General features: G+C 42.2%; 1 protein-coding gene across 3 annotated transcripts in view; it reads left to right on the top strand.

The window, feature by feature from the left end:
- ZNF704 (zinc finger protein 704) overlaps positions 1–26090 on the top strand; it is a 114243-nt gene that overhangs the window by 69099 nt on the left and 19054 nt on the right. For 2 of the 3 annotated variants that reach the window (XM_087750964.1, XM_087750978.1), the window contains exons 3-8: positions 4170–4273; positions 8409–8641; positions 12116–12216; positions 14730–14991; positions 19985–20089; positions 25882–25976. In XM_087750964.1, the coding sequence (XP_087607090.1) occupies positions 4170–4273; positions 8409–8641; positions 12116–12216; positions 14730–14991; positions 19985–20089; positions 25882–25976 (900 nt within the window). The remainder of the gene's footprint in view (positions 1–4169; positions 4274–8408; positions 8642–12115; positions 12217–14729; positions 14992–19984; positions 20090–25881; positions 25977–26090) is intronic. The other variant, XM_087750970.1, reaches the window with a different exon arrangement.

Consider the following 26090-nt stretch of genomic DNA (forward strand, 5'->3'; position numbering starts at 1 on the left):
ACTGTGGGCTTTTTGATCTAAGCCAGGCAAATAATAAAGAATAGACTAAAGACTTCAAAACTAGAATAAAATACATATTTCTAAGGATTTTTTGAGAGAAAGTTTAAAAATAAAAATGTTCCAACCATAGATGATGGTGTGGCTGATAGACAGAAGGAAAAGCAGAGGTGCGGTCTAAGTGTGTCCAGATGGGAATAACACATAGTAGGGAGTGTGAAGGTGACAGCGGCCAGAAGAGGACCTGTGCACCTTTCCCAAAGGGAGGTCAGGAGGATGTCCCCTCGCCAGAAAGTTGCTAGTAGGGAGGAATCGCACCAAGAGCTTAAACCAGTCCCATAAGGAAACACGGGTCCTAGGGGCAGTCAGCTACAAGCCGAGGAAATGGGACAGCAGGAGATCGGATGTTGTGTTGGTTTGGGATACTTGTGTAGACTTGGACTTGTCTTGGACCCTCTTTAGCTCATCTTTTGGAGCTTAAACCCAGCCTTTCCTCCCAGAGAGCTCTGACTGAGGGAGATGTGATAGTTTCTTAACACTGTCAAATGTTTATCAAAAAAGCAGTAAATTCATCAGCAAAACCAAGGGAAGCATTGAGCAAGAGTGAGGGTAATAACTAAGTTTAATTTGAGCTTGGCTATTAAAGAAAAGGACAATTTTAAATATGAGGCTGGCTAGGTTAGGGTATTGCAGGGATCAAGTGAAACCATTCTCCCGGCTGAGGAAGCAGGGCGACATGAAGCTGAGAGACATGGGGTGGTGGTAAAAGATCTGTCCCTGAGGCCCTCTAACTTCTGCTGCTTATGTCTCAGCTGGATCATTCTCAGCTGTTCGTGTGTGTTTGGATTTACAAAGACTTGGAAATAAAGGATCCAAACCTGCTTGGTCTCAAGTGCAGGCTGGGCTGACACAAATATATCCATCCAGAAGTTGGGAGATGGCATTTGGAGACTGGGATGTGGGATTAGAGGACAGAAGAAATCTCCATAGCTGATGTAGTAGATGATCTTACAACTGAGTTAGAATTCATTACACCCAATAACAGTATAAGCAACATCAGGGATTATAACTTTAGTCTGCAGAAAATCACCTTAGCAATGGTGGAATGAGTGGTTTGTGAACGATCGATGTGTAACAAACAAGCTATTCTCCCCTCCGAGTGCGAATACTGTTGAGCAGCTGTGTGCAGGTTCAACTTTCCAGTGGAGAAAGCTGGAAAAGACTGGGGCAGCCTTAAGGCATCGACTCACATCTGATGCTGACTAAATGCAGATGGCTTAAGTGATTCCTGTCTTTAGTTTGCCTCTCTCTCAAAGGCTGCTGTTGCTGCAGCGGTGCTGGCTGAATGATATATGAAATATGTGTGTTTACATTTATGAGCCAAACTGTAAAAATGTGTTTGGGAGCAGAGTCACATAAGCCAGCACTTGTAGCTGCTAAAATTCTTGTGGCTGGGAAGTACGAGCAGAGCATTCCTTGTTTGCTGGATGCAGCTGAGGAGCAGTAAGTAGTAAAAACAACCGTGATTCAAAATGGGCAGCAAAAAAGTTCAAAGTTTTGTTTATTTGGGCTTTCCATATTGAAAACCCGTTAAATTGGATCAGGTAGAAAAAAGCATTCCACTAATTGCAAGAGCGTGGTTTTGCATGGCTAGAAATGGTGGGGGGGTTCATGACCGTTCCTGTCCTTTGCCAGCCTGTGAAAATTTTCATCTTAGGCATGGATGCCAATGCTGACAATTTTGGGGCATTATTGACAAAATTATTTGGAGCAAGGGTTAGTTTTTCAGAGCAGCAGTCTGAGCCATTGTAGAGGGGGAAAAAAACCCCATCAATACAGAAGAGCTAGAAGAAGTTAAAATTATGGACTATTTGGAGGAACTTTGGGATTAGCTCTGGGTCTAGGTTCTGACGTCTTGACGCCAACTTGGCAAACACAACTGCTGTAGTGTGATTTTGCAATTTTGCTGAGGCCTGGACGGGAGGGCGTTAGTCCTGTTCCCACAGGCACAGAAGAACCTTGTTGGAAGTCGGATTGCAAACAGCAGGGATTAGCTTCTCCAGCGTTATCAGGAATCTATGGTCATTTTGTCCTCATATGTCGCAGAAGTGCAAGTATTAGTGGTTCATCCACAGCTGGATAAAGGAGTAGGGACAGTCAGTGTAGTCTCGCAGGAGGGGACTACAGAACAGCTGAATGCTTCTCAGAGAGTGGATTTTCATACTGGGATATTAGGTAATTGGAAAATCATATGGCAGGGTGAAGAAAACGTAGCATCTCCACGTCATCCCTGAGGAAAGGTCTTCTGGACCCAGAAGAATTTGGCATTCTGAGTAAAATACTCCTCTGCTGGTGAGAGGACCTGATGGGTGATGGATTCAGGTATTAGCTGATGATAGCAGATATCCAAGATGTTTCCAGTACTCAGTGATGACCATATGGCTGCTGTGCTCTTCACAAAAACCTTGGCTGAAGGAAAGGAGGGTTTCTATGGATATAATCAGAACGCAGCAGGAACCATCATCAGCATTTCGGTTCCAGGCACTGATGCGTTGCAGAAGACAGTCATGAGAGCTAAGCTGTTGTGCGGCATGGGAGAGTGTTCATCAGCATGCGTGTGGCTCCTTGCATCAGCCAGAAAGCAGCTGTGAACTGTTACATGGACAAATTTGAGGTTTGCTCACTAAAATATCAAGAGGCTTTGGCCATAGTGTAGTTTCCAGTTAATGAGCCTTTAACCTGATGGGTGAAATGGGATCCTAGGAAGGGAACTGCAAGCAGCATGGTGATACTGATCAACAGCTGACAGAAAACATGAGGTAGCTGAACACTTCTTACATTGGGCTTTAAATAAAGACTCAACCTGATGGTTAAGTAGAGCTCCTGACAAGGCACAGAGGAAAGTCTAGAAACCCCGCAATGCAGAATAGAGGGGGAAAAATGTGTCCTTTTGTAAGAACAAATATAACTTGATCTCTAGTAAATGAGAAGATGGTCTCAGATGATCAATTGTATGTTTGAAAGCAAATGTTTACAAGAAGCTGTCTGCTTTGGTTCCACTGTCCCACAAGGATGGAAAGCTAAAGTCTGATAAACCTAGTGGGTTTAGTAGTTTTGTTTTGGTACGTTCACTCTTCAGAAATTGTACATTGTACTGCTAACCTGTCAGGAAAAGTTACTTTTGGAAAAAAAAAAGTGATGGTATGTACATTTTTACAGCCAATGAAAATTCTGCATTGTCTAAAAAACCACATTGCTCCTTGAGCAGTGGGTCACTGAAGCCTGGTTTCTGGAGGCATCCGTTCTCTTCAAATCCTCTCCTCCCTCCCCTGGAAAGCGGGCTGCCCTCCTCTCCCTTATTACCCCTTCCCCACTCCCTCCCCTCTGCCTCTCTCCTGATTTTATTTTTTTTCCCCAAGAACTCATTGTTCTTAACTGCGCGAATCAAAGCAGCGACTTAGGGCCAGTCCCCAGCAAGGCTGAGCTGAGGCAGTGATGGGTCGCCCTCTTTCTGCTGCACTGTCCCGCTGGCCTGGGCACCCATCACACCTGCGGCAAACTCCTCCCCCCGCCCCCCGGTTTTCTGCCAATTTACTAATTATTTTAAATAATGAGTTTATAATCTGATGAGGAAAAATTCGGGATTGGTCTTTCGGAGAGAGTACGGGAAGGTTAATTGTGTTTAGTGGAAGCAACAAATCAAAAATCACATCCCTCAGTTCCAGTTCATAGTTCTTCCTCACCCTACAGAGAGTAGTGTATGTTATTAATATTATAGGTAATTTTACCTGGTTTTGCATCTCTATGTCTTCATCCAAGAAAAAAAACTTAAAGAAACACTTAGCTTTAAGGATACGAACAGCTGAAATTCTGAAAAGAGGGAACAAGGTCAAACTAATGGAGGGTCACAATAATCCTGACAATTTGATGTATTTTCTTTTCTTACTGCTTTTCCTATTTATGCTGAGTTGGTTTGCTTAACGTAGCTACTTGGTATGCTCAGGTTGCCAGAAGACAAAAGCTCTGACAACTCTGCTTCGTGGCTTGGTTTGGTTACTGGCTTAGTGTTTGGTCCATTATTTAAAACTAACAAACAAACAAACAAACAAAGCCACTAAAAAGAGTTAAATATTTGCTGATGTGTTTCCTGCCTTCCATTCGCTGTGTTTCAGAAAATCTTCAGAAGAACTGGACATGGATAAAGTAACAGCAGCCATGGTACTCACCAGTTTATCCACCAGCCCTTTGGTCCGCAGCCCTCCTGTCCGACCCAACGGTAAGCCTTCGGAGCAGCTCCTGGGCAGGGGCTGCAGGGAGGGGTGGCAGGCTGTGTCTGTGGGGGCTTGGTTCCAGGAGTGGTGGCCGTGCTGGAGGACAAAGGGTGAGTGGCTATCTTCTGGCAGTGGCCCATGTGTGCTGGGGATCATACTGAGTGAGCTTTGCTCCGACATAGTTGAGATTTTTGGTACAGCCTTGGCAGAAATGAGAAGAAACCTTTTCCGTAACCATAGAGCAGCTTCAGTTTATGAAACAGGAGATGCCCCGTTTCATAAATGGGAGATGAGTGCTGCAGAAGGTCTCCTGACCTCACTGAAACACTAATTTTCCAAACAGCTTCTTTGCATTTGCACATATGCAGCAAACATGACAGCAGTTGTTCTTGTCCCCACCCTGTGGAAATCAGATCGGGTTTTACTCAACACTATGATGAGTCAAAGCACTTCCAGATCGCAGCCCTCGGCTGAGGGGCCACGTGCTGGCGGTCTGCACGGCGATGGGTCTCTTTCTGCCGATGCAGGATTAGACCCTCTGTTCCTGTGCCCTTTGTAACTCTCTGGTGGTCTGCCATCAAATCCATAATCCCTTAAAAGACTACTCCGTTCATGGTATAGCAGAAGACACACTAGTAAAAATAAATCTAAAAAGTTAGTGGTAATAATGAGATTGCTAATGAAATATAATTAATCTATGCAAGCTTGACTGGGATTACAAGAAATTTTTGAAAGTGTTATATTTTAAGCAATAATTTAAATTAGGACACCCTTGCTAGGGTGTCTCAGCATTGTTTGTATGACTGGCTTTTCTTACTCATAACTACTAAATCGATACTAAATGCCCTTCTACTGTAAATAATTGGAGTGCTTTGAGGAATACTAACTGATTGCAAATTAAGAGGGAAGTAGTCTTTGCAGTTCTTCATGGAAGCAGGGGCAATCCACTGAATTGTACTTAAAAGGAATCTGTACCATGAGGAGTGTCCCAGCTTTCAAGATTTTTGAACGAGTAGTGTGGTTTTTTTCATTTCTTTCCAGAAAACTTAAATTTTGTTCATTTAGCTGGAAGTTTAGCCATGAACACCCATGGTTCCTGCCTGTGTGCTTTCCCCACACTTACCAAATGTTAAAACCAGAAGTGTTTATGGAGTATTGCTGCTCTGAGGAGCCCTGGGAAACCTCCAGTGGTGACAACCCCAGTGACTGTCCCACCTCAGGGCTGGAGGTTGCCAGCTCCCAGGGAAGGCCAATGGAAGGGAAAAAACATACCTGCTCTCCAGCTGCTCCAGCTCACAGCCGAAACCACAGGCGAAGGTGGATCTGTGCTGATGTGCCAGGCAGGGATTTGGAGTGGCCGAGGCACGTGCGTGTCCCGCCTTGCATCCCTGGTCACGGGTAGCTGCTCTCGTGTGGGGCAAGGCAGCATCTGCCACCTGAAGCAGCTTGAGCAGATGACTTGTCAGGACCGGCAGTGCACACGAGCTAGCAGCTGTCGATTGGAAAGATCTTCCAAACAAGCCCTTTTGAATTGCTAATAGGTAAATGGTAGCTGTTAACTGCCTTTGATATTTCTTCATGCAGCCTGAGTGCTCTTTGATATTTCTTCACATAGCTTGTCTGCTTATTTCCCGAAATCTGGGAAGACAAGCCTGAAAAAGTAACTCACGTGTTTTCAGTAGTCACAGACAAGATTATGAAGCTGTTCTTGGGCACCTTCTCCCTGAATATCTTAGTTTTGCCTGAGTGGAGACTTACTAAAGACTTCACTAGAAGCATAAAGATTTGATAATTTAAAGCTCAATCGGTGTTGCAAGGCTACGCTCTGATCGTAGTAACACGAGCTGCAAATGTTCTAATGATGAATTCTTTCTACATCCTTTTCCAAAAGAGGGCAGTAAGTAGCAGTGTAATTAAAGCAACATTTGTTTAAACAAATGGAATTTTGCCTAGAAGTAAACAAAATAGCATTAGCATTAATATTAAAGTCTGATCTGTGCTGGAATTACTGGGGTTGATCACCCATGTAAACTGGATTAGAGTTTGGCCCTTGTTTCCCTGCAGCTGAGTAATATTTGGTCTGGTTCTCTTTCACGCAACTCCAGCAATGTGAAAAGAGCCCCAAAATAAGAGTAAGTTGCATTTATTTGTATTTTAAACTTCTTTACATTGACAGATTTGTTAGTAGTAATGAGAACCAGTGTTTGTTTTTTCCCTGTTGTCAGCCTCGTTCAGTCTTTTCCATACTACTTTAAAAATGTTCTTGATTTACGTCTCTTTCTCAGCAAGGTGAGGAGAAGCTGTAAACCCTGAGAATACAAAGTACCACCATAAATGTGTCAGAAAGTAGTTGTTGAAAGAGTGCTGTTTCTTTTGTTTTTCTGAAGAAATGGAAATTTTAAGCTCTGCTAAGGTCACAAGTTGATACCAGATGTACTTCTTGGCTTTGGCATGAGACTCAAGTACAAATACTTAAAAGAAACAAAACCCACCTCCATTACAGTCACATGAAGGCTGTAATCATGAACCAAAACATGACATTTTCATATGTTAACTTATTAGCTACTGGAAATGTATATGCCCTTTTCCAAAGAGGAATTTGCAAGGGGGGGAGGGAGGGTTGATCCCATTTATGCTCTGTGGCCCTGATCAGTGAGTGCGGGGACTTAGCTGCTGCCTGCGCAAGGGGGTATTTTTATGCACGTGCTTACATGATGGAGCACTGCATTCTGTTTTGTGAGCAGCTGATGTTAATGATTAAGGGGTTTGTCCAAAACCAAATTAATTAGGAGAAGAAAAATAAAAATTCATTGGGTTTGGGTTAAGCTTTTGGTAGCAGGTGGTAGACATTATTTTCTTGCTGATGTCATTAGTTAAATTTATCTGTAAGAAATTGAGAAGGAATGAAGGAGTGACTTCTGCAGAACTCTTAAAGGCAGGCACTGGCTTGAAAAGACTCCTGTCTCACACTTAAATAACGTTTCGCGAACAGATAATGTTATTTGCTTGCCAGCTCCAAAGCTGGGTATTGCACAATACTCAGGCACCTACAGTGTCATTGGGAAAAGCTTCCAATGCCTGAGTTAGGGAGAAACTGCACCTAAACAGTCCCTGCACATGTGCCCCAGCCCTGTGAGACCCTGAAGCTTCAGGGAGAGCCGCCCATGGCCGCACCGCTGGACACACTCAGGCCATATCTTGGCCGAGCTGGTGGCCTACGTACTCCTCTCCTGCCAAAAGCCCTTTAGGGATTGGGAAGATGCCAGTGTCTAACGCCTGAGGACCTCAACGTGTGAAGCATGGCTCGAGCCGTGCCGCAGACTGTGAAAGCAGTGCTGTTACTCCCACCCACCGTGTTGTAGAGTTAACCTGTTAGTCTGAGCGTCTGCTTACCACCTAATGTCAGGGGAGCTGCTGCAGTGAGGAGGGGGTTCCTCCAGCGAGTAGGTGTGGAGGTGATCCAGCGTCTATGCGTCCCACTTCTGAAACCAGATGCTTAACGATACACGTGTATGAAGAAAAAGGGATATCCTTCCAAGGATACATACCACCTCAATTAGAGATTCAAATCAGGCAGAGGCGTGTACACTGGGAGATTATTAGAAGACAGAGTGTAATTATGGTTTTCTTCAGTGTTTTAGTACTGGGATGGCGATCATGTTTTTGCAGATCTCGTTAGTGTCCTGTTGCTCAGAGTGTATTTTTCCTTCCCAGGGGATCTCCTGTTGGCCGTGTGGTGGCTTGGAGCTTGCTCTGACTCCCCACCACAGTCGTGTGTTCCTGTTGAAAGCTGAGGATGTATTTGAATGTTTCCCCTTAATCATGCGTGCAATATCTGACTGCTTGTTGCGGTTTATGCTCCAGAACAGGTTAATTTTCCAAACCCAGCATTTATTTTTAGAAAAATACTTGTTTTTTAAAAGCACCTGAAAAATTAAGTGTGGAATATGATTAAGTGTGGAATACGTAATTTGTGTGCAGTGGGATAGGTGTGGTTGTCCTCTCTACATCCAACGCTTTCGCTTTCCTTTATTGCACGTACAGTTAATTACCAACATGGCATCTAAGCCTTAGATAAAAAAGCTGCATAGCCCTAACACATGATGCTGTTGTAATGATGGCTGTTGTTGTTCTTGACAGAATCCCTAAATGGATCTTGGAAAGAAGGAGGATTTGTGCCTTCTAGTACCAGCAGCAGTGGATACTGGAGCTGGAACGCTCCCAGTGACCAGTCCAACCCATCCACCCCATCTCCACCTCTGTCAGCTGATAGCTTCAAAGCTTTTCGGACACCTTCCCAGCCAGATGATGGTATTGATGAAGCTGAAACAAGCAACCTTCTCTTTGATGAACCCATTCCTAGGAAGAGGAAGGTTAGCCTCTTGTTAATTTCCATACCCATGGGCAGACAGGATGTTGGTAGACTTACTTTGCTGTAAGAAAGGAACAGGCCACCAAAACAGCTCTGCATGTGTATCCCTCCTTGGCATCCAGTTAACGTAGGTACTTGGCCTAGTCGCTATGTCTCATTCAACCTAGTCACCTACTGCACACACATGCTGCCATCAGCACCACATATTTGCTGGCAGATGGTGAGGTTCTACAGAGCCTCCTGCTCAGAAAACACTAGAGTGATTTCCAGAAGGTGTTGCCTCTGGCCATTCAAGGGATTTCTATCCTACTTTGGCAAATTCTTTGTATGCAGGATGCAACAGGCAGCCTTTACATGTCATCGCAAAAACTAGATATGGCCTTAATACTTCTTGTTCCCTGAAAGTGCTGTTTGTCTGACAGCATGTCAGATACCTTAATACTGTGAAGCTTTCTCTGCGCAAACATATGGAGTGAAAAGAGGAGAGAGAGATCAAATCTGATGGCTTTTGATACAGTATTAGCAGTGGCCAAATTTATCCTCAGTAGGAGTGCAAAAGCAGACTAAAAAAACCACAGTGTTAAAAAAAAAAGTAGAAAACTAACCCCAAAAAAGCACTGTTATGCTAGCAAGCAAGCTCCTCTCGAAGAAAAAGAAAACAAAGAGATGGCACTAGTCCCAAGTTTCCTTCCCTCCCAACACAACAGGACAGATTTTACATAGCGAGATGAAAAAGGGCTTTTTGTAAGAAGAAAAACCAGAGAATTTATTCTCCTTAGTGACTTTGTTTCTGGCTCAGTCTGAGACAGTTAATTGCTTCATCACCAGCAGGAAGAAGTTTTAATGATCGTTTAAACCTGTTCAGATTTATCCCTTTGCTCCAGAAGTTGCTTATTTGCCGATCCACACTGTTCTGCCCTTGTTTGTGGGAGAGGGGTGTAAAATGTTTGTGCTTCTTGCTAAAAAGGAAAAAAAAAATATTTTGGAGGACACCTTTGTTATAATAAATTAGAAGTTAGAGCTGACTGTTAAAGACAGAGATGCTTTTGGAGGGTGTGGGACAGGAGAAGTAGGAATGCAGAAGTACGCTGGTTTGCCTTTTACTTCTCAGTTAAAGTTTGGCTTATTAGCATCACTCTTATTGCTCAGCTGTGATGAGACAGATGGGTTTGCAGCTGCCATCTTTATTGTTATCTAAGTTGTCTTCAAATATTTCCATTTATGTACCTACCACAGATCTATTACACTACCTGTTCTGGTTCACAGGGATTTTGCTCTGTATGGCAAATGTTTAATGTAGCTAAACAATAACATTACCTGCCAAACTTTGTTTTGTAAATGAACTGTGTTTCCTACATTTTTTTTATTCTGGTCCCAGCCTGGTACTTCATCTGAGTACAGCTTCGCACCTTTGGAAGCTGAAATAAAAATGTTCAGGTTATATCTTCTTCAGGGCTGCAAAAATCAGAAGGAATAAACCTGGAAATAAAGTGATCAGTAACCTTACTTTTACTCGCTAAAATTTCTTCCATTTCATGTTTGGAAAATGTCATGTTAGCAACCACTTCCCATTAAGAAAGTTGCTTGCTTAAAAGTTTCCACTAATGTAGTTATTCTTCACCAAACCATTTATGTTCCATTATTTTCTTAAATAAAACATTAAGCCTGAATAGGCAATTTTTTGACTAGTCAGAAATGGAAGCATGGTTCATGTTCTGTATTTCTACTGAGTGAGATTTCATTTGGTTACGTTAAAATGCATGGGTTTCTGCAGAGTCCTAGCATTGCCAATAAAGCTAAAAACACAGTGGAGCTAGGAGATTGGTTTTACCATCAAACTGGAGATGGATGTTAAATCATTCTGTGTTCATAAAGATGCATATGGTGTTCATGATGTCATATCAGAATTCCTAAGGTGTAAATGATAAGCGTGGTCTTCGTCTTGTCGCCATGGTTGGTGGTTGGCTGTGTGGTTTTGAGCTGATGATAGTATTTAGTATTATATTATAAAAGTAAGAAGTGTATCTATCAGAATTGCTAGATAGGCTACATTTAATTTTAGGAAAAAAGAGTTCTGTATCTATTTGAATGGTAGTTGTATTATCAGATCAAAAACTTATAGAGGGAATTTATGTGCAATTTATTGCAAAGTAGAAAGTTTTCATGCGAACAGTATGACCAGGTACCTCAAATCTTAAAGCCCTTAGCATCCGTACTTTCAAACAGGAGATGTTAGACTGCCAAGTAACTATGAGAATATGCTACCTCAAGCAACTTGTATTTTAAAAAGCCCATCAGCTGACATTTTAAAAAATTACATTCTAATCATTGTCTTTCTAGCAAATGCTGAAACTTAGCATCTACTGGCATGCAGTTCCAAAGGGTCCAAATTGAAGAAAGCACCAAGTCAGCTTCTGTTCAAGACACAGCGAAGCATGTACTTAACTCTAAGTATATGCTTGTTCCCTTTTTTTTTAATCAAGCTCTATATGAATATACTCATTTAATCTTACATGCAACTAAAATTATAGGATAATAATACAGTATTTTGAAGCTCTTCCTCATGTTTTCTTTAATAATGTGTTCTGTAATAATAGAGAAAATGATTTTTTGATAAGCATAAATTATTTAGATCTTTTTTATTTAAAATTTATATAGGGGTTTCATTTGGGGGGTAAAATTAGCTTTTAAGAAAATCTATACAGTTCTTAACATGTGTTGTTTGTTATGACATACTGTGCTTTAAATTAAGACTAGTTTTGTCCAGAATCTTCAAAATATTGAAGATTGGGCTGGTTATAGCCTTGTTGGCTGTGCTCTAAATCAATGATAACTCAGTTTAAGCCAGTGAAGTTATATTAAAGAGTATAACAAGAATAGTAAAATGAGATTATACACATGTTCTTTTAAAAATGTTGAACACGGCCAGATGGCTTCTCATTCTCTTGTCCAAGTATGGGTCGCAGCAGCTTCTGAATGAAATAAAAGCAGGTTTTGCCAGCTCATGGGTGAATATTGTCATTGCAGAAGCTACGGTTTTCTGGCACAGTGTTCTTTCTGTGTTGCAAAATTCATGAGCAGAAATATTCATAAGGGCTTGCTTTAGGAAGACCTTAATTTAAGAAGATGCCTTGCATTGAGAAGTCCTCATCAGTTGTTCTTTGAAAGGCTCCAAAGAAGTGTAGAAAGTTTTTGTATCATCTACCTCCTTTAGCATTGAGACAGAAACTGGAACTTGCAAATGAAAAAGCCATGCCAAAGAGTGGAGAGAGGTAAAGTTTTGGCACAGGCTGCTCCTGTGGCTTTTCACTGGGATTCTGTTGAGTTCAGTAGGATGATACTGTTGACAGAGACTATTACATCATTACAGAGTTACAGGCTCTGAACCTTCACAGTGTTTTGTATCTGGCTTGGGTGGTTTGGTTTTTCTTTCTATCTTTCATGCAACTAATGTTGCTTTACTCATCATTTCCAGAACTCCATGAAGGTGATGTTCAAATGCCTGTGGAAAAACTGTGGGAAGGTACTGAGCACAGCTGCAGGGATTCAGAAACACATACGGACCATTCACCTTGGGTAAGAGAGCAGTCTCTTCAGAAGTCTAAACGATTTGGTATCGAAGGGTACCAGTCGCAGCTGGCCAGGGAGGTGAACTGGCTTGTCCGTGGCTTTTCTGTCTCAGATCCCTAGGTTTCTGAGGAAATTGCGGAGTAGTGCATCAAGGAGAACAGGATCTTATTCCAACAGCGAGGCACTTTCTTTCCTGAACCTTTGTGAACTTTACTAGAAGGTCAAATACAAGTCTAGGTCATACTGCACTTCCCTAATGGCAGCGCAGCTCAGTGGCATTTTCTTCGTTTGTGGTATCTGCATGTCACGTCCAGGCTGATGCTGTGCAAAAGTCAGCAGGTTTCAGGGTCTTGCATGAATGCTTTCCAGCTTTGTTTCACACCAGATCAGGTGCTTGTGCTAGTTCTGAGTCGAATTAACTCAAAAAACGCCCCCCAAAACCTAAGAAACCTAAGAAAAAGGAACTGAACTGCAATTCCATGTGTATGTTACTTGGTCTAGAAGCAAAAGCAAATGAGTCTTGCATGACACAAGCTTGTTTCAGAGCTTTAGTTTGCAACTGAAATCTCCTGTGCAATTTGTTGAGAGACCTAGCTGTCTCATATATAGTTACAGTGGGAACTCATGGTCTTCACCTCTTAGGTATGTGGAAATACATCTCTGTTGTATAAGTGTGTGTTACCCAGTGCTTAAAAATTAAAGTGACCATGAGGTAGTAGTCTGGCGTGGAGCTCAGGAGAGTCTTGCAAAGGTCATAGTAATTGCAGTTGGGCTTAGGCTCTGAAGAGTGAAGCTATCAGAAACAGAGAAAATCTCTCTCAAAATGCAGTTACGAATGTTGCTTTCTCCTGTATATTATGGGGAAATCCTTTTTGTGGCACAGAAGAGGGAGAAGTAAACAGCAGAACTTCCCTGGAATTTGGAGTTTGTAACTTTGCTGTAGAGAGGGAGTTTTGGTGAGTGACTGACTGCGGTCTGACAGATAGAATCATAGAATCATAGAATCGTTTAGGTTGGAAAAGACCCTTAAGATCATCAAGTCCAACCGTTAACCTAGCACTGCCAAGTCCACCACTAAACCATGTCCCTAAGCATCACATCTACCTGTCTTTTAAATGCCTCCAGGGATGGGGACTCCACCACTTCCCAGGGCAGCCTGTTCCAGTGCCCAATTACCCTTTCGGTGAAGAAATTTTTCCTAATACCCAATCTAAACCTCCCCTGGTGCAACTTGAGGCCGTTTCCTCTCATCCTATCGCTTGTTACTTGGGAGAAGAGGCCGACCCCCACCTCGCTACAACCTCCTTTCAGGTAGTTGTAGAGAGCAATAAGGTCTCCCCTCAGCCTCCTCTTCTCCAGACTAAACAACCCCAGCTCCCTCAGCCGCTCCTCATAAGACTTGTGCTCTAGGCCCTTCACTTGTGGTAGAGCCTTTCAAACGTGCTGAACCCATGCTCTCTCAACGAGTTCTATTGAGTAAGGTGGCAAGAGGACCACAGGTAGGGGTATATGGGAAAGCAGTCAGGAACTGGCTAGGGGCTGGTTTTGCGGTGCATGCCTGCACCTGAATGCTGGAGAGGCCCAGCATTCAGCCCTGATACGGACATGCAGGCAGGAGGACGCTTACAGCTCTCAGATTTCCCATGTGGAAGATCCAAGGAGAAAATAGGCATGTATGAGCTGTGGGTTATGTCTGTATAGCATGTGGATTATGAATGTGCTTAAAATAGTGGTTTGCTTGAGACTTCAAGATAACATGTAGCCTACTGGCAACTACTGCTTTGACTGGGCTGCTTCGCTCCTAGCACTTGTGCTCAAACACGCAGCAGATAGTGCCAGGGGATGCAGGGGCACTTAAGCCTTTTACATCTCCTCCTTCAGTAAGTCTGCATCTACAGACTAGGACCAGAAAGTCCAGCACTAGCAAGCCAGCCCTTACGTGTCCTTTCTCTACCTGTGTTTGAGTGAGTTGCATGGTGAGACTGTTTTCTAGCAGCTTCTTCTGTTATGCCAAGGAATGTTACGGTGAACCATGGCCATAACTATATTTGGTTTAATTAAGTAACCTATGATAAGATTACATATTGTTTGCTATTACATTAGTGAAGTATATCTTGCCCTTGTTTGTTATCTTTACCCGTCCTTCTGTGGCTGCTCTGTCATTTCTGAAGTCAAAGTGCATTGAGATTCTTGTTAACTTCAATAGTTAGGAATGAGAAGCTGATATTTAAGCTGAAGCGTAGAAGTTAAACATCTACTCCAAGGTCAAAGAATTAGGCAAGAATAACACACAGAGAAAAAAAAATCTAATTCATGATTCTTTTCCCTTCACACTAGATGATTTTCTTTTCCTCTCCCCTTCCCTGCAGCCAGAATGCTGATAAAGTATGTAGGGTTGAAACTGGGAATATTAATTTATTGACAGTATGAATATATTTGCTCATGCATCTAGAACTTAAAATTTACCTTGGGGTTCTTGCTTTCATTAAATCAGTCCTTCATTCTTTGTCTTGATACAGACGTGTCGGAGAGTCTGACTACAGCGATGGAGAGGAGGATTTTTACTATACAGAAATCAGGCTCAACACGGACTCAGTAGCTGATGGCTTAAGCAGTCTTTCCCCAGTCTCTCCATCTTTAGCATCTCCTCCTTCCTTTCCCACCCAAGATGCAATCCGTCCTGAAACTTCCTGTGCCAAAACCGAGACTAAATTGATGACACCTCTGAGCCGCTCAGCTCCTACCAACCTCTACCTCGTACACACGGACCATGCTTACCAGGTAACGCTAGCGAGAGTGAACTCCATTGATTACACTAATGTCATTAATGTATAAACAAATGTCAGATCACAATGTTTGGGTTTTAAAAAGCCAAGTCTAGTTTTAACGGGTTGAAAAGTTTTTAGGGCAGCCCAAGGGGTTTTGTCTCATTTAAATATAGATGTCCACTTCTGAGCTAGTTGTTTGTTTGTGCTCCCACCATAGCCAGTGGGAGCCAGTATGCACAGAGGTGCATACTTCAGGTTGAGAAGAGTTGCTCTGTGTGTCCCACTGACTACATCAGTTATTTCTCCACTGACCATAAGGAGGACCCAAGGTGACGTGCTCAGATACGGTCTCCTGCATTGTAAAAATTCTCATTCAGTCAGCCAGCTCCCTCTCAGAGTCTTCATTTCAGCTCTGCTTGTACTGGATGTGTCTGTAGGCAAGTACCCAAGGGATGCCAGAAACAATTCATTTCCTTTATTTGTACAGTGTGAGATGTCAGTTTGCATATGTGAAGTAGAGCAGGAAGAATGAAAGATCATATATGATATCCTCCTGCTCTTAGAGGTAATGCTTTGCAAATGGCAGAAATCCAATCAGATCCAAAACCTGCTGTTCCAAAAACTTCCAACTAAGTTCAGACAGAAAGCATTAATTGTAAAAGTGCACTAAAATTTGACATGTTTTGGTCTGGATACCATATGAGAAAAGACAAATAGCAGCTTTGAAGTAGTGTGGTCCATGACCTGCCTATGCACCAGAGAATTGAACTCTGTTAAATTTATCAGATGCAATAACTTTTGTATACAGCATTGTACAGATGAAACCTTTGTTGTGCGTCTGGAGCAGACCCACTAAAAGGGCAGAGGGAACCACACAGAATTCACAGGCTTGTTTTAGACTCTCGTGCACGGCGGAAAGCATGGGTGGAAGCTTGGCATCTCAGGTGGGAGCTGCATTGGGTAGCACGCCAACCTGGGGGTTGATCAAGCCAGCTAGGAGAAAGACTTTCTTCTCAGTCTAGCTTAAGCCCTGTGAGTGAAGCACTAAGTGTAGGCTGCTGAGAAGAGTCTCGCTTTATTTGGGATTTGCAGTTGTGACACCCTTCCCTGCAATTTGGAGACTCGCATGATCCTTTTTCATAAGCAGCCTTTGAGTAAACTACTTGCCTAAGGAAATCCTAGTTCAGATGTTTCAGCCACTTGAGTTAGATTTGATGTATTCCATGACAAGAGACTACAAGCGTCTGAGCCCCGTCTCCTTTTCAAGTTGCTCTGGTTTCAATACTTCATTTCATCAGTGAGGAGTGACACAGTTCACACCATTCAAGGCATTCTTGTTGGAAGCAGGAGACGGGGTCCCTGCTCCAGCTCATGTTCGGGTTTTCCTTGCACAGGAGGCAGCTTCTGCAGAGCAGGTCAGTGGCATTCTGTGCTGGGGTCCTTCTAGCCCAGCAAGAAGAGCACACTCCGGGAGGCAAGGTGGAGATTCAGCTCTCACCAGCAAGAGGAGGAATTGAGCCCAGCTGTCACTCATAGCATTTAAGCATTCTTGTGACTAATCTGTTGTGTAAAAGCGAATAGAAGAGAAGGTGACAACAGCATCTTTAACACCACCTTATTTCCTGCAGTTTGCTTGCTGGAGTGAGCCATATACAGAATTTCAAAACTTTTTTTACTTCTGATAAAAATATTACCTGTATCAAAACTGAAACAAAGTATAGAATGGGAATGTAGTGATAAAGACAATCTCTCCTATGAATGAAAGCATGAAAGTGGAAATCACTTAATTGGGAGTAGAGGCAAAATTCACAGCTCAAGGAACTCACGTAAGGGAGGCCGAATAATGTTCATTCCAGAATTCCTGTTAAAAAAGGGAAAAAAATAGGGAACCCAAAGCTGGGTCGCAGGAATCCTAAAGACATCTGTTAATTGCCATTTCCTGTATGACTGGAAAATGGCAAATATAATACCTGTAGTAAGGAAGGTGTAAAGGTGAAGTGATCAGACAAGTCCTGACTCTCTTCTCTGATCTGTGCCTATGGATGAGGAAGGATTTAGAAGAATAATTGAAGAAATTGCGGAAAGTACAGAAAATGAGGTGAACTGCAATGGAGGAACCCCAAAGAAAGATTATGCTAGAACAGTCTGACGTCTTCCTTGGACAAGGTACCTTTGTAACAATGGAGAAGCAGTACAGAAGAACAAATCCCTCTAGATTCGAGGAAAGCATTTGATCTTAAAACATATAGGCACTATTTGTTAGGCTAGAGATTAAATTTAGTGTAGGAGAGAGAGATGGGGAGTCCAGGAGAACAGCAATGAGTAATTTTGAAAGGGCTGCTGAATGTTATTAGTGGAGTTGAATGAAAAGCTGTATTTGGGCCTGATCTCATTTTCATTAAATCATTTTGATACTAGACAAATACTATAGTAAACATTGCTGATAACGAACTCAGGGGACGTCAGCAGTAAAGGAATTTGTATATCATGCTCACATGACTGGGTGATCTTAAGAATAATAGGTTTTGGATGCAATTTAATGGCAGAACATGCAAAGTCCTGCACCTTAGGAACTAATGAGATTTTTCTCCTATAAACTGGGGTAGTTAACGAATTACATGAGGAGGAAACCCGTGTTCATTAGTCAAGCACAGAATGACCGTGAGCCAACAACAATAGAGCTGTGAAGGAAAAAAAAAAAAAAAAGTTGTCAGCGTTCTTGGGTAAGAAATACCTAGGAGAGAGGGATTTTTAATGCTGTTGTACAAGACCCCTGGATAACTTCAGCTGAGATCCTCAGTAGAGCTCTGGTCAACCAAGTTCAAGGATGCTGGGCTCCAATTAGAAGCGGTAGAAAGAAGGTGATCAGAGCGAAGATGGAGGGCAGGGAGGACACGGGGGGCCTCTCCAGCCCAGGGACTGACAGCTCGGGTAAAGCAGGGGCAAGGAAAGGATGAGATTGCTGCCTGGGAAGAAAGAGAGAGACAAATATGAGAAGGGAAGAGGACGAGCACATGCTATTTCAGATATAAGGACAGTGTTGGCACAAATAAGTAATTATAAATTATCCATGAATATATTTTGATTGGAAATTAGATGGAGGTCTCTAAGTAAAGTGAGATTAGGGTATAGAAACTCTTCAGTTCGTTGTAATGTTATAGTTGCTTAGCTTATGGAAGAGATTCTCTAAATTGTTAGCCTGGAAAAGGTGACTGTGCTTGATGAGCAAATATGCACGTCTGGGAAACAAGCGAACAAGGTGATTGTCTAAATCTGATCATGTCTGAGGTAGTTATTTAGGCACTGAGAAAAAAGAATTGAGCACAGTAGTATTTTAGGCAACTGCAAATTAGAGCAATTTTAAACTTCCCATACTTCACGTTTGATTATGAAACTAGTGCCTGTACCTGTTAAATTTAGCTACAGAGGAACTACAGGCAGGCTCTTTCAGCACCTCAGATTTCCCTTGCAGGTCTTGTCTGAATACGTGAGCAAGTCGCTGTGCCGACCCCGGCTTTGAGCTGATATCCCAGTGGGATCTCGCTGCCGACCCAGCTGCCTCCAGTTCGTTCTGTCAGGAGCGCTGTGGTCATTCACTCTTTCCCGTTTGAACAGGGTTGTGATGAAGCTGGTACCATCTGGAGTCGCCAAATTTTTCTTGATGCCTTTCAGTGAGGTTTTTAGAGTTTATGGAGCTCAGCGGATGTTTGCTCCGCATGTCTGTGTCGATTCTCTTGGAGCTGTCAGCAGGCTCGGCAGCCCGCAGAGCATAGCTGCCGTAGACAGAGGCATCCAGTGGTCTCGGTTTCTTTTCCTTGGAGAGACTCCAGGGGATTGCTTCAGCACTTGTTTACTCTGAAGATTATCTTTAATAGGGACTATCAGGTTGTAGTTTGTCATCACTCCTCTCTGCCTGGCAGCTCAGGGAAGCACTCTCTTCCCTGAAGCGGTGAGACTACTTCAGCAGCCTCAAACACAAACACTACTTAAATAAGTGTATTGTGTTATTGTCAGGCGCAGGCAACTGTAAGGCAGAAGTAAAAGCTCATTTTTAATAGCAAGTCCTTTGTAAGTTTAAACCAAGGAGCCTTTTTTTGTGGTGAAACCTTGACATTCAAGGGTCAAAGGGAGCCTGTGTTCATGGTGGCTGCTCATGCTCCTGCTAGGCAGGGTAACTGCAAAGGTATGAATTTCCTGATTCTGTAAATTAAATGGGATTTGAAAAGGGGCAGGGGAGAATTCCTGAGGGCCCAGAGCCCAGTGAGAAAACAGGAGGGGAGGCACAGGATGGAAGATGCTCAATGGTCTGAGCTCAGATTATCAGGTATTGCACCCCAGAGCAGCACTGACTATTACAGTCCAGATGCTAAGAGTGTAAGAGTTCAAGGGGCCCAGGGGTCCTTCAAATATTTGCTTTAACTTAGTCTTTTCAGAGCTGGTTTTTGAGTCCCAAGGATGATTTTCAGCTCCTTGTTTTTAATAGGAAAGACTGTTTTAATTGGGATGATTCTTAACAACTTTTATCTGATAAATGAGAAATGGCCAACCCTTACTGTTGATCGTTAACCCTGTTGTCCAAGAAGCCACACCAACCGGTCTTCACTTGTTCAAACCAGCTGCCTTGTTTGTCGCTGTGGAACAGGTGATCATTTGTAATATTTTTTGCTGCTAGCTGGAATTATTTTAAAAGTTATTTGTATATGATGTTTGATTTTGTGTATTTTTTTATCAAATCTGGCTTTTAAGGGTTTTGCGTGGATTCTTGTGAGAGCTATTGTCCCTCTCTAAACAAGGTTTTAAAAACAGTGATATATAAATATGTCCCCTCCTTCCTGGCTTATCCATGATTATCCCTCTCATAAGGGTAAAATGCTTGTCACCATGCATTTTTTTTCCACCTCAGAAGGTCTCTCGTAGATTTACAGTTTCAAGGAGTGAAAGATCCCTTGAAATGCTTTGGAAGAGGAGGGTTCTTCTTACTGGAATAATATTTTCTTTTCACGCAGGCCACTCCTCCGGTGAACATTCCAGGGTCAGCAAAATTCACTCCCAATGGCAGTAGCTTTAGCATCTCTTGGCAGTCGCCTCCAGTTACCTTCACCGGCATTCCAGTAAGTGAACGACTCCAAAAAAAAAAGAAAGAAAGAAAAAATAACAAGTTTTTTACAACTTTTTGTTTTGTTTCACAGTGTCTCACAAGAGAAGTAAATTTGACATGACAGGTACTGAAAAGAAACCAATTAAATATATGCCTCAGTTTGCCAGCATGGCTGATTTTAACACTTTCGCCAGTCTCTTTAATTCAATACAGTTACTTTTTTTTGCATATGTGTCTACAAGCAGAGAATTGGATCTATAGTATATATTTTTTAAACTATATGCTTGCAAAAGAACATTCTGGTAGGTGCAGAGCCTGCCACTATATGCTCCTTTTTGCGCCACTAAGAGATTTCTTACCAAACTACATGGAAAATCAGTGAGGTGATGGTTATGCTAACAAACGGGCTAATTGGATTCAAGCAGTAGGGCTGTTACCTAAATGAACTCTGAAGATGAGGCATGTCTGAAAGGCAACTTAAAGAAACAATAAGATGAAATGCAAAGTCTGATTCTGGTAGGCTACATATATGTAGTCCTTATTGATATCAGAAAATTCTGTACTTTTATACAGAAAATATTTTCAATACATATTGCATTTTTATATTAATACATGTTGCAGTTGACACATTTTTAATGAAGATTTATTAGATGTAAAGTCAACTCTGACCCTTTCTTCAAAAAAGCTACTGTACAAGGCCTAATTTCATGAACAGGACAGCAGAAATGGGATGTTTGCTTAAACATGGACTTCCAGTAGTCCTAAATGTAACGCAGCGTAGGCGTGGATACTGTAGGGGGAGTTTAAAACCTTTATGAAGAGTTCAGTGGGATTAGGCTTCTAGTGCCTAGCATGGTGAATACTAAAAGTAAATGTAAATCACTATTTATGAGTAGTGGAAAATCTTCTGTATAATAAATAGAAATAAATATTAATGTAATGTATCCTGATTTTTATTAGAAAGCATTTTTCAGTATAAATTGATATTCTCTAATCATAAACCTTTTTGATATCATAATATTTCATTTAATATTACACTTTATGAATTTGTGAACTTTTAAAGTGTGTTATATAAGGCACATTGCTCATCCAAAGAACCACATAGCTTTTTTTCTCCTGACAGTGAATATTAGACATGGCGATAAGAGACACTATTTCTCTCCCTTCTCTTCATCAAGTGACTTTCCAAAGCTTCTTACTGTCAACCTTTGGAGATTTTCTGCAGAGGCTGTGGCATCCTGCAGGGCTGATAAAAAATGAAAGTGGCTGAATCAATTACACTGCACTCTGCCAATGAATATTTATTAAATTCCATCAAGGAACAACTAACAGTGAAAGACATCATGCTGGCAGCAATTTGAACAAGAGTGCCTTGACAGAGCGTGCTATCCGTAAAGTTCCTCGAGAATTTGATTTCCCAGCAATGGGGTTGATACAGAGTAATTATGAAACTGGCTCCTTTTGTGGTGTACCAGAAATTGGTGCCAGGAGTGTTGGGAATCTAAAAATGCAATTAGCCACATTGTAAATCAGACACTTAAGAGGACAGGATTAGACACGTATGCGTTGAGTTTACTTGTTCGAGCAACAACGTTGATCTGTGGCTGTAGAGTTGAGAGTTCTCAAAAGAATTTAAGAAATGCCAAATCGTTTTCTGAGAAGTGTATGGAGATGCCAATGATTTAGGTACAATTTAAAAATAATCCCAATACAAAAACCTGGGGAAGCAGCAATGATGGCGGAATTATAAACCCCTCAGGGAACCATATGAACTGCATTTATATCTCTGTCTAACAACATTTATAAGGCTGTTTAGCCAAAAAAAAAACAAACCTTCTAGGTTTGCACACATTTGACTATTCTGTCATCAGTGAGATCATTTATGAATTACAAAGGCTTGCCTGCAGTGGAAAATTACGTGCAGTGAGTGAGGATGCAAATGCAAAGTGATATTAAATAACTGTATATTAAATGAAAGTTTCATTTCTCCGGTTTCAAACTAAATTAGATATTGCCTTGTAAAAACAGGGCTCTGTCAATTCCCACCCTTACACTGAGTGTAACTACTGCAGGAAAGCTATAGTATAGGGGACTTTCTCCTTCTCTTACGAGGTTTATTTAAGCCCAGCCTATGTGACAGAGCCAACATACTACAAACTCATGCAACTGTGTACGTACATGGTCCCTGAGATTAGATGCACATCTGTAGCACCCAAAGGAACTTCAGAGAGTTAAGTCCAAACCATTACTTTTTGCCTGACCCTTAATATTTATTCAAGCCGTTTTCTGAAATGGCTTTGGGATACTTTTTTGGCCTGGACAAACCGCTGAGCAGCAAAGGATTAGGTACAGATTTGCAAAAGTGCGTAGGTCTACACATTTCTTCATGTTACTAGTGGTGTTCTGTCCTTGACCCCTTAGAGGGACAGTTGTCTTCTGTGGGTTTTTTGACACCTACCTTAGATGTTACCCCATTCATTCCTGCAGACATGGAGTTTCGATGACGCTGAGCACTCACTGCTTTCTGTCCTGGGAACTTAGGTGTTCAGACAGACATCATGAATTGCATTTAGTCCTCACTTTTGGGTAGTCTTTAGCAGAGCAGCACCAAAAGGCCTTTGTGAATGTGAGCGTGCTTATCAGCAAGTACCTAAGCACCTCAAAGCAAGCCATACATACAGCTGGATCAGTCGGGGTTCGGTATGCAGCTGCTTTAGGCTCAGGGGTATTTACAGCATGTAGCCATAGACATTTATCTAGAAGTCTTGTAGCTATAAATGAAGAGAATTAGGGGAACCTCCAAAGCCCTTATACTTTGTGCTCTAAATCATATAAGTTAGATTCCCAAGGCAGATGGGAAATACACTTTTTCGTACCATTTTCCCAAGATAACTTTGCAGGTGCAAGAGAAGGTTGAGTGTTGGCACAGCTAAGAGTCGCTGGTAGGTGTGATTCTCTGCATAGAGCAGAAAGGACAAGTTCATGTTTGCTCTACCACTTGAGACTGAACAAGGAGAAAAAATCAGGCACAGCATGGGGATATATGAGGAGGACGAATGAAATGATGCAAGTGGTTCTAGTGGGATGAGCAGTGGTGAAGTCTGTATCTCTGGGTACTGGAGGACTTAACATAATGACCATACAGTTCCACTTTAAGTAACGTAGGATGAAAGTCTTCTCGAACGCCAGTGTGATCTCTGCTATGTGATGTTGATTCTTACCTGCCTGCTCATAAGATCCAAAAAGGTTGAACAGGAGAAGTTTGGTAATCTGATGTTTACAGATCACAAATCTTCTCTGTAACCACAGTTTCCCCCAGGAGCTGTAATTGGAAACTCCAGGTCCTCCCTTCTAACAAACACTATCGTTTCACGTTAATGGTCTGCATAGACAACACTTCAAATGTGAAAAGCCTCCGAGGGCAAGGATTGCCTTCTCACGCCCTCCTCTTGATCTGCACTCAGTGTCGCCTACAGAGGAGTACAGCTAACTGGTATTGTTTAGACCTGCTGCAAAGCGTATCCAAATACACTTAAAGCTCAGCTTTCAGAGAGAGACCCTCTCTGGAGAATGTGAGGGGAGACGCAGTCTGCACGCTGCAGTTACTACTCAAGCCTGTTCTGTGTTTGGAAGCAAGCAGAATAATTGCTTATAACACAGGAGGCCATCAAAGTACTTTTCTGTTCAGTGATAACCAAGGAATATGTTGAGTATCGGTTAGGAGTGGTAGATATCCAAATTTTCTGGCTTTTAAAATGTTTAAGAACCGAGCAGAATTGACTGGGGATCTCTGGTTGCTGGTAATGACTGAAAAACCATGCAGTGTGTGGTAAATGCCAAAGACTAGAAAAGTGTTATTGCTTTGCATTTTATCTTCAGTGTTTCAGTCATTCTTAGGTAAAACAAGAGAAGTGGTTGATGAAAGATAGGAAAAAAGGTGAATCAGCATGATCTTACGTGGCAGGGTTTGCCAAACAAACCTCATACCAGTCTTTAAGGATATGACGGGTTTGGTGGATAAAGGCAACTGAACATGTCTAACGTATATTTCAAAAAGCAGCAGGTTTCTTAACTGAAAATATGGAGTGCCAACCCAGCACATATTAAGCAAATTAAGATCTGTCTGTCAGACCTCAAGTAGCAGCAGTTAACTGGGAATCTTCTTTACTGAGCCAGCGTCACCTCCATACGAGGACTGGTGCTTTTCAGCATTTGCGTCATTGATTTGGAAATAAAAATACGAAGTTACTGCTGATGATCCATGTTCCGGATGGCCGAGAGACTTGACAAAAAGACAGGATAATCATGTATCATTGTATACTCCGTTTGTGAAGTGGGGCCCTTTGCAGACCCAGTGTCCTTTAATTGTGCAAAATGCAAGGTTGTATTGATGAAACAAGGGAATTTGGATAATCCCTGGCATCTCAGGAGAGCACTGACTTTGAAAGTAAAGACTGCAAAAGATCTAGGACATGCAGACTGCAAGCTGCCCTCAGTATCGAGGAGTGACAGGACAGAAGGAGCTAGTGTGGTCTCTGGATGTATAAAACACGAGTTCTGGTAAACAGGCACAGAGAGAGGAAATGTCTTTCACATTTTGGATATATAAAATATATCAGTAATGGCCTAAACGCATTCAGGGTGTGAGCTGCACATGCAGTTAAGTCAGAAATTACTGTAGTTACCAGCCAAGAGTAAAAGTTGAAAGAGTGTCTGCACTCCATTATAAGTACTAGTTTTTTGCTACTGTGGAGTAGCTATAAAATAGACTTTATATCAAAAATCAAAGCACATTCATCTCTTCAAGTCAGGTCCGTTCCCATTCTGCCAGATATGATGGGACTTCAAACGGGCAGGATTGAAAAGTCACAGCAATGCAGGGAGCTATGACAATACCTGCAGGTCCGGGCAGGTGCCCAAATGCCGCTTGCTGCATTCTGTACCTAACAAAAAATGAGTGTTTGTACATTTTTTCTGGTGTTTTAGATGTAAAATGGTTATGGCCTTCACCCAGGAGCAAAATAACACCCTAGCAGTAAATAATTTCGGAATTATTTAAGGCCAAGCTTTATGCCATGCGATTACCCGAATAACGTTGCCAACCCCCAAGCTCATGTAGGAGGCTTATTTGGAAAGTCACAGGCGACCAAACTACACCCTTTGCTCGAGAACATGCACAAAGGAGGACACCTGCTCAGAAGGTTTACAGTGCAGAATAGAGGAAATAATCCAGTACGTCTCATTGGCAGCCTTGATCAGAAGGGCTGCCTTGCACTCCCGTTAAAACCTGGAGGGCTGCATCGCAACTGTCCTGCAGCAAAGCCCCTTCTCGTCTCTCCGCAAAGAGTGCCAAGTCACAGACGAGAGCAACACGTGAAATCCCTTTATTTCATAGGGGTTTATTGGTATTGATCTCGGCACAGGCCGGAGTTTATTTTTCCAGTTATTTTCTCTGCTTAAATCGGAGAAAGTTTTCATAAGAGCTGTTCGGAGTTCTTAAATGAGAACGAATGAATTTTCTGTATTTCCCAAAACCTGAAATGATGCTGATCTGTATTCTGGTTTGCTCTGTTTGGATGACTGGAAGTACAGGGAAACAAAATGGAGCTAATATAGTGTACCTAATGCTCAGTGGACATCTTGCTAAATAGACCTATAACTTACTTAGGTTTTTATGTTCCGTAACAACCTTTCCGGGGTATCCGTGCCACCATGCATCATGAATTGCATTTTCTGGGAGAAGTGTTTATACTGCGTTCATATGTGTATGTTCTTCATAAGCAGTTTTTTTGTCTGTATTGACAGGTCTCACCAACTCATAATCGTCCTGCAGGGAGTGGAGAGCAGAAACAGTCCCACACAGTTCTTTCATCACCGCCTAGAGTAGCATTTGGCTTGAGGTATGGGACCATTAGCTCCTGCTGACAGACCAGCAGCCTCAGAACCTGGAGGGCGTTTAGTAAATAAGATGTCAGTGGCCAAAGAAACAGAAAAACCACACCACCAACCGTGAT

Source organism: Nipponia nippon, unplaced genomic scaffold (assembly GCF_047370975.1).
Source record: "Nipponia nippon isolate SJK-2023a ecotype South Korea unplaced genomic scaffold, ASM4737097v1 scaffold_1, whole genome shotgun sequence".
Lineage (NCBI taxonomy): Eukaryota > Metazoa > Chordata > Aves > Pelecaniformes > Threskiornithidae > Nipponia > Nipponia nippon.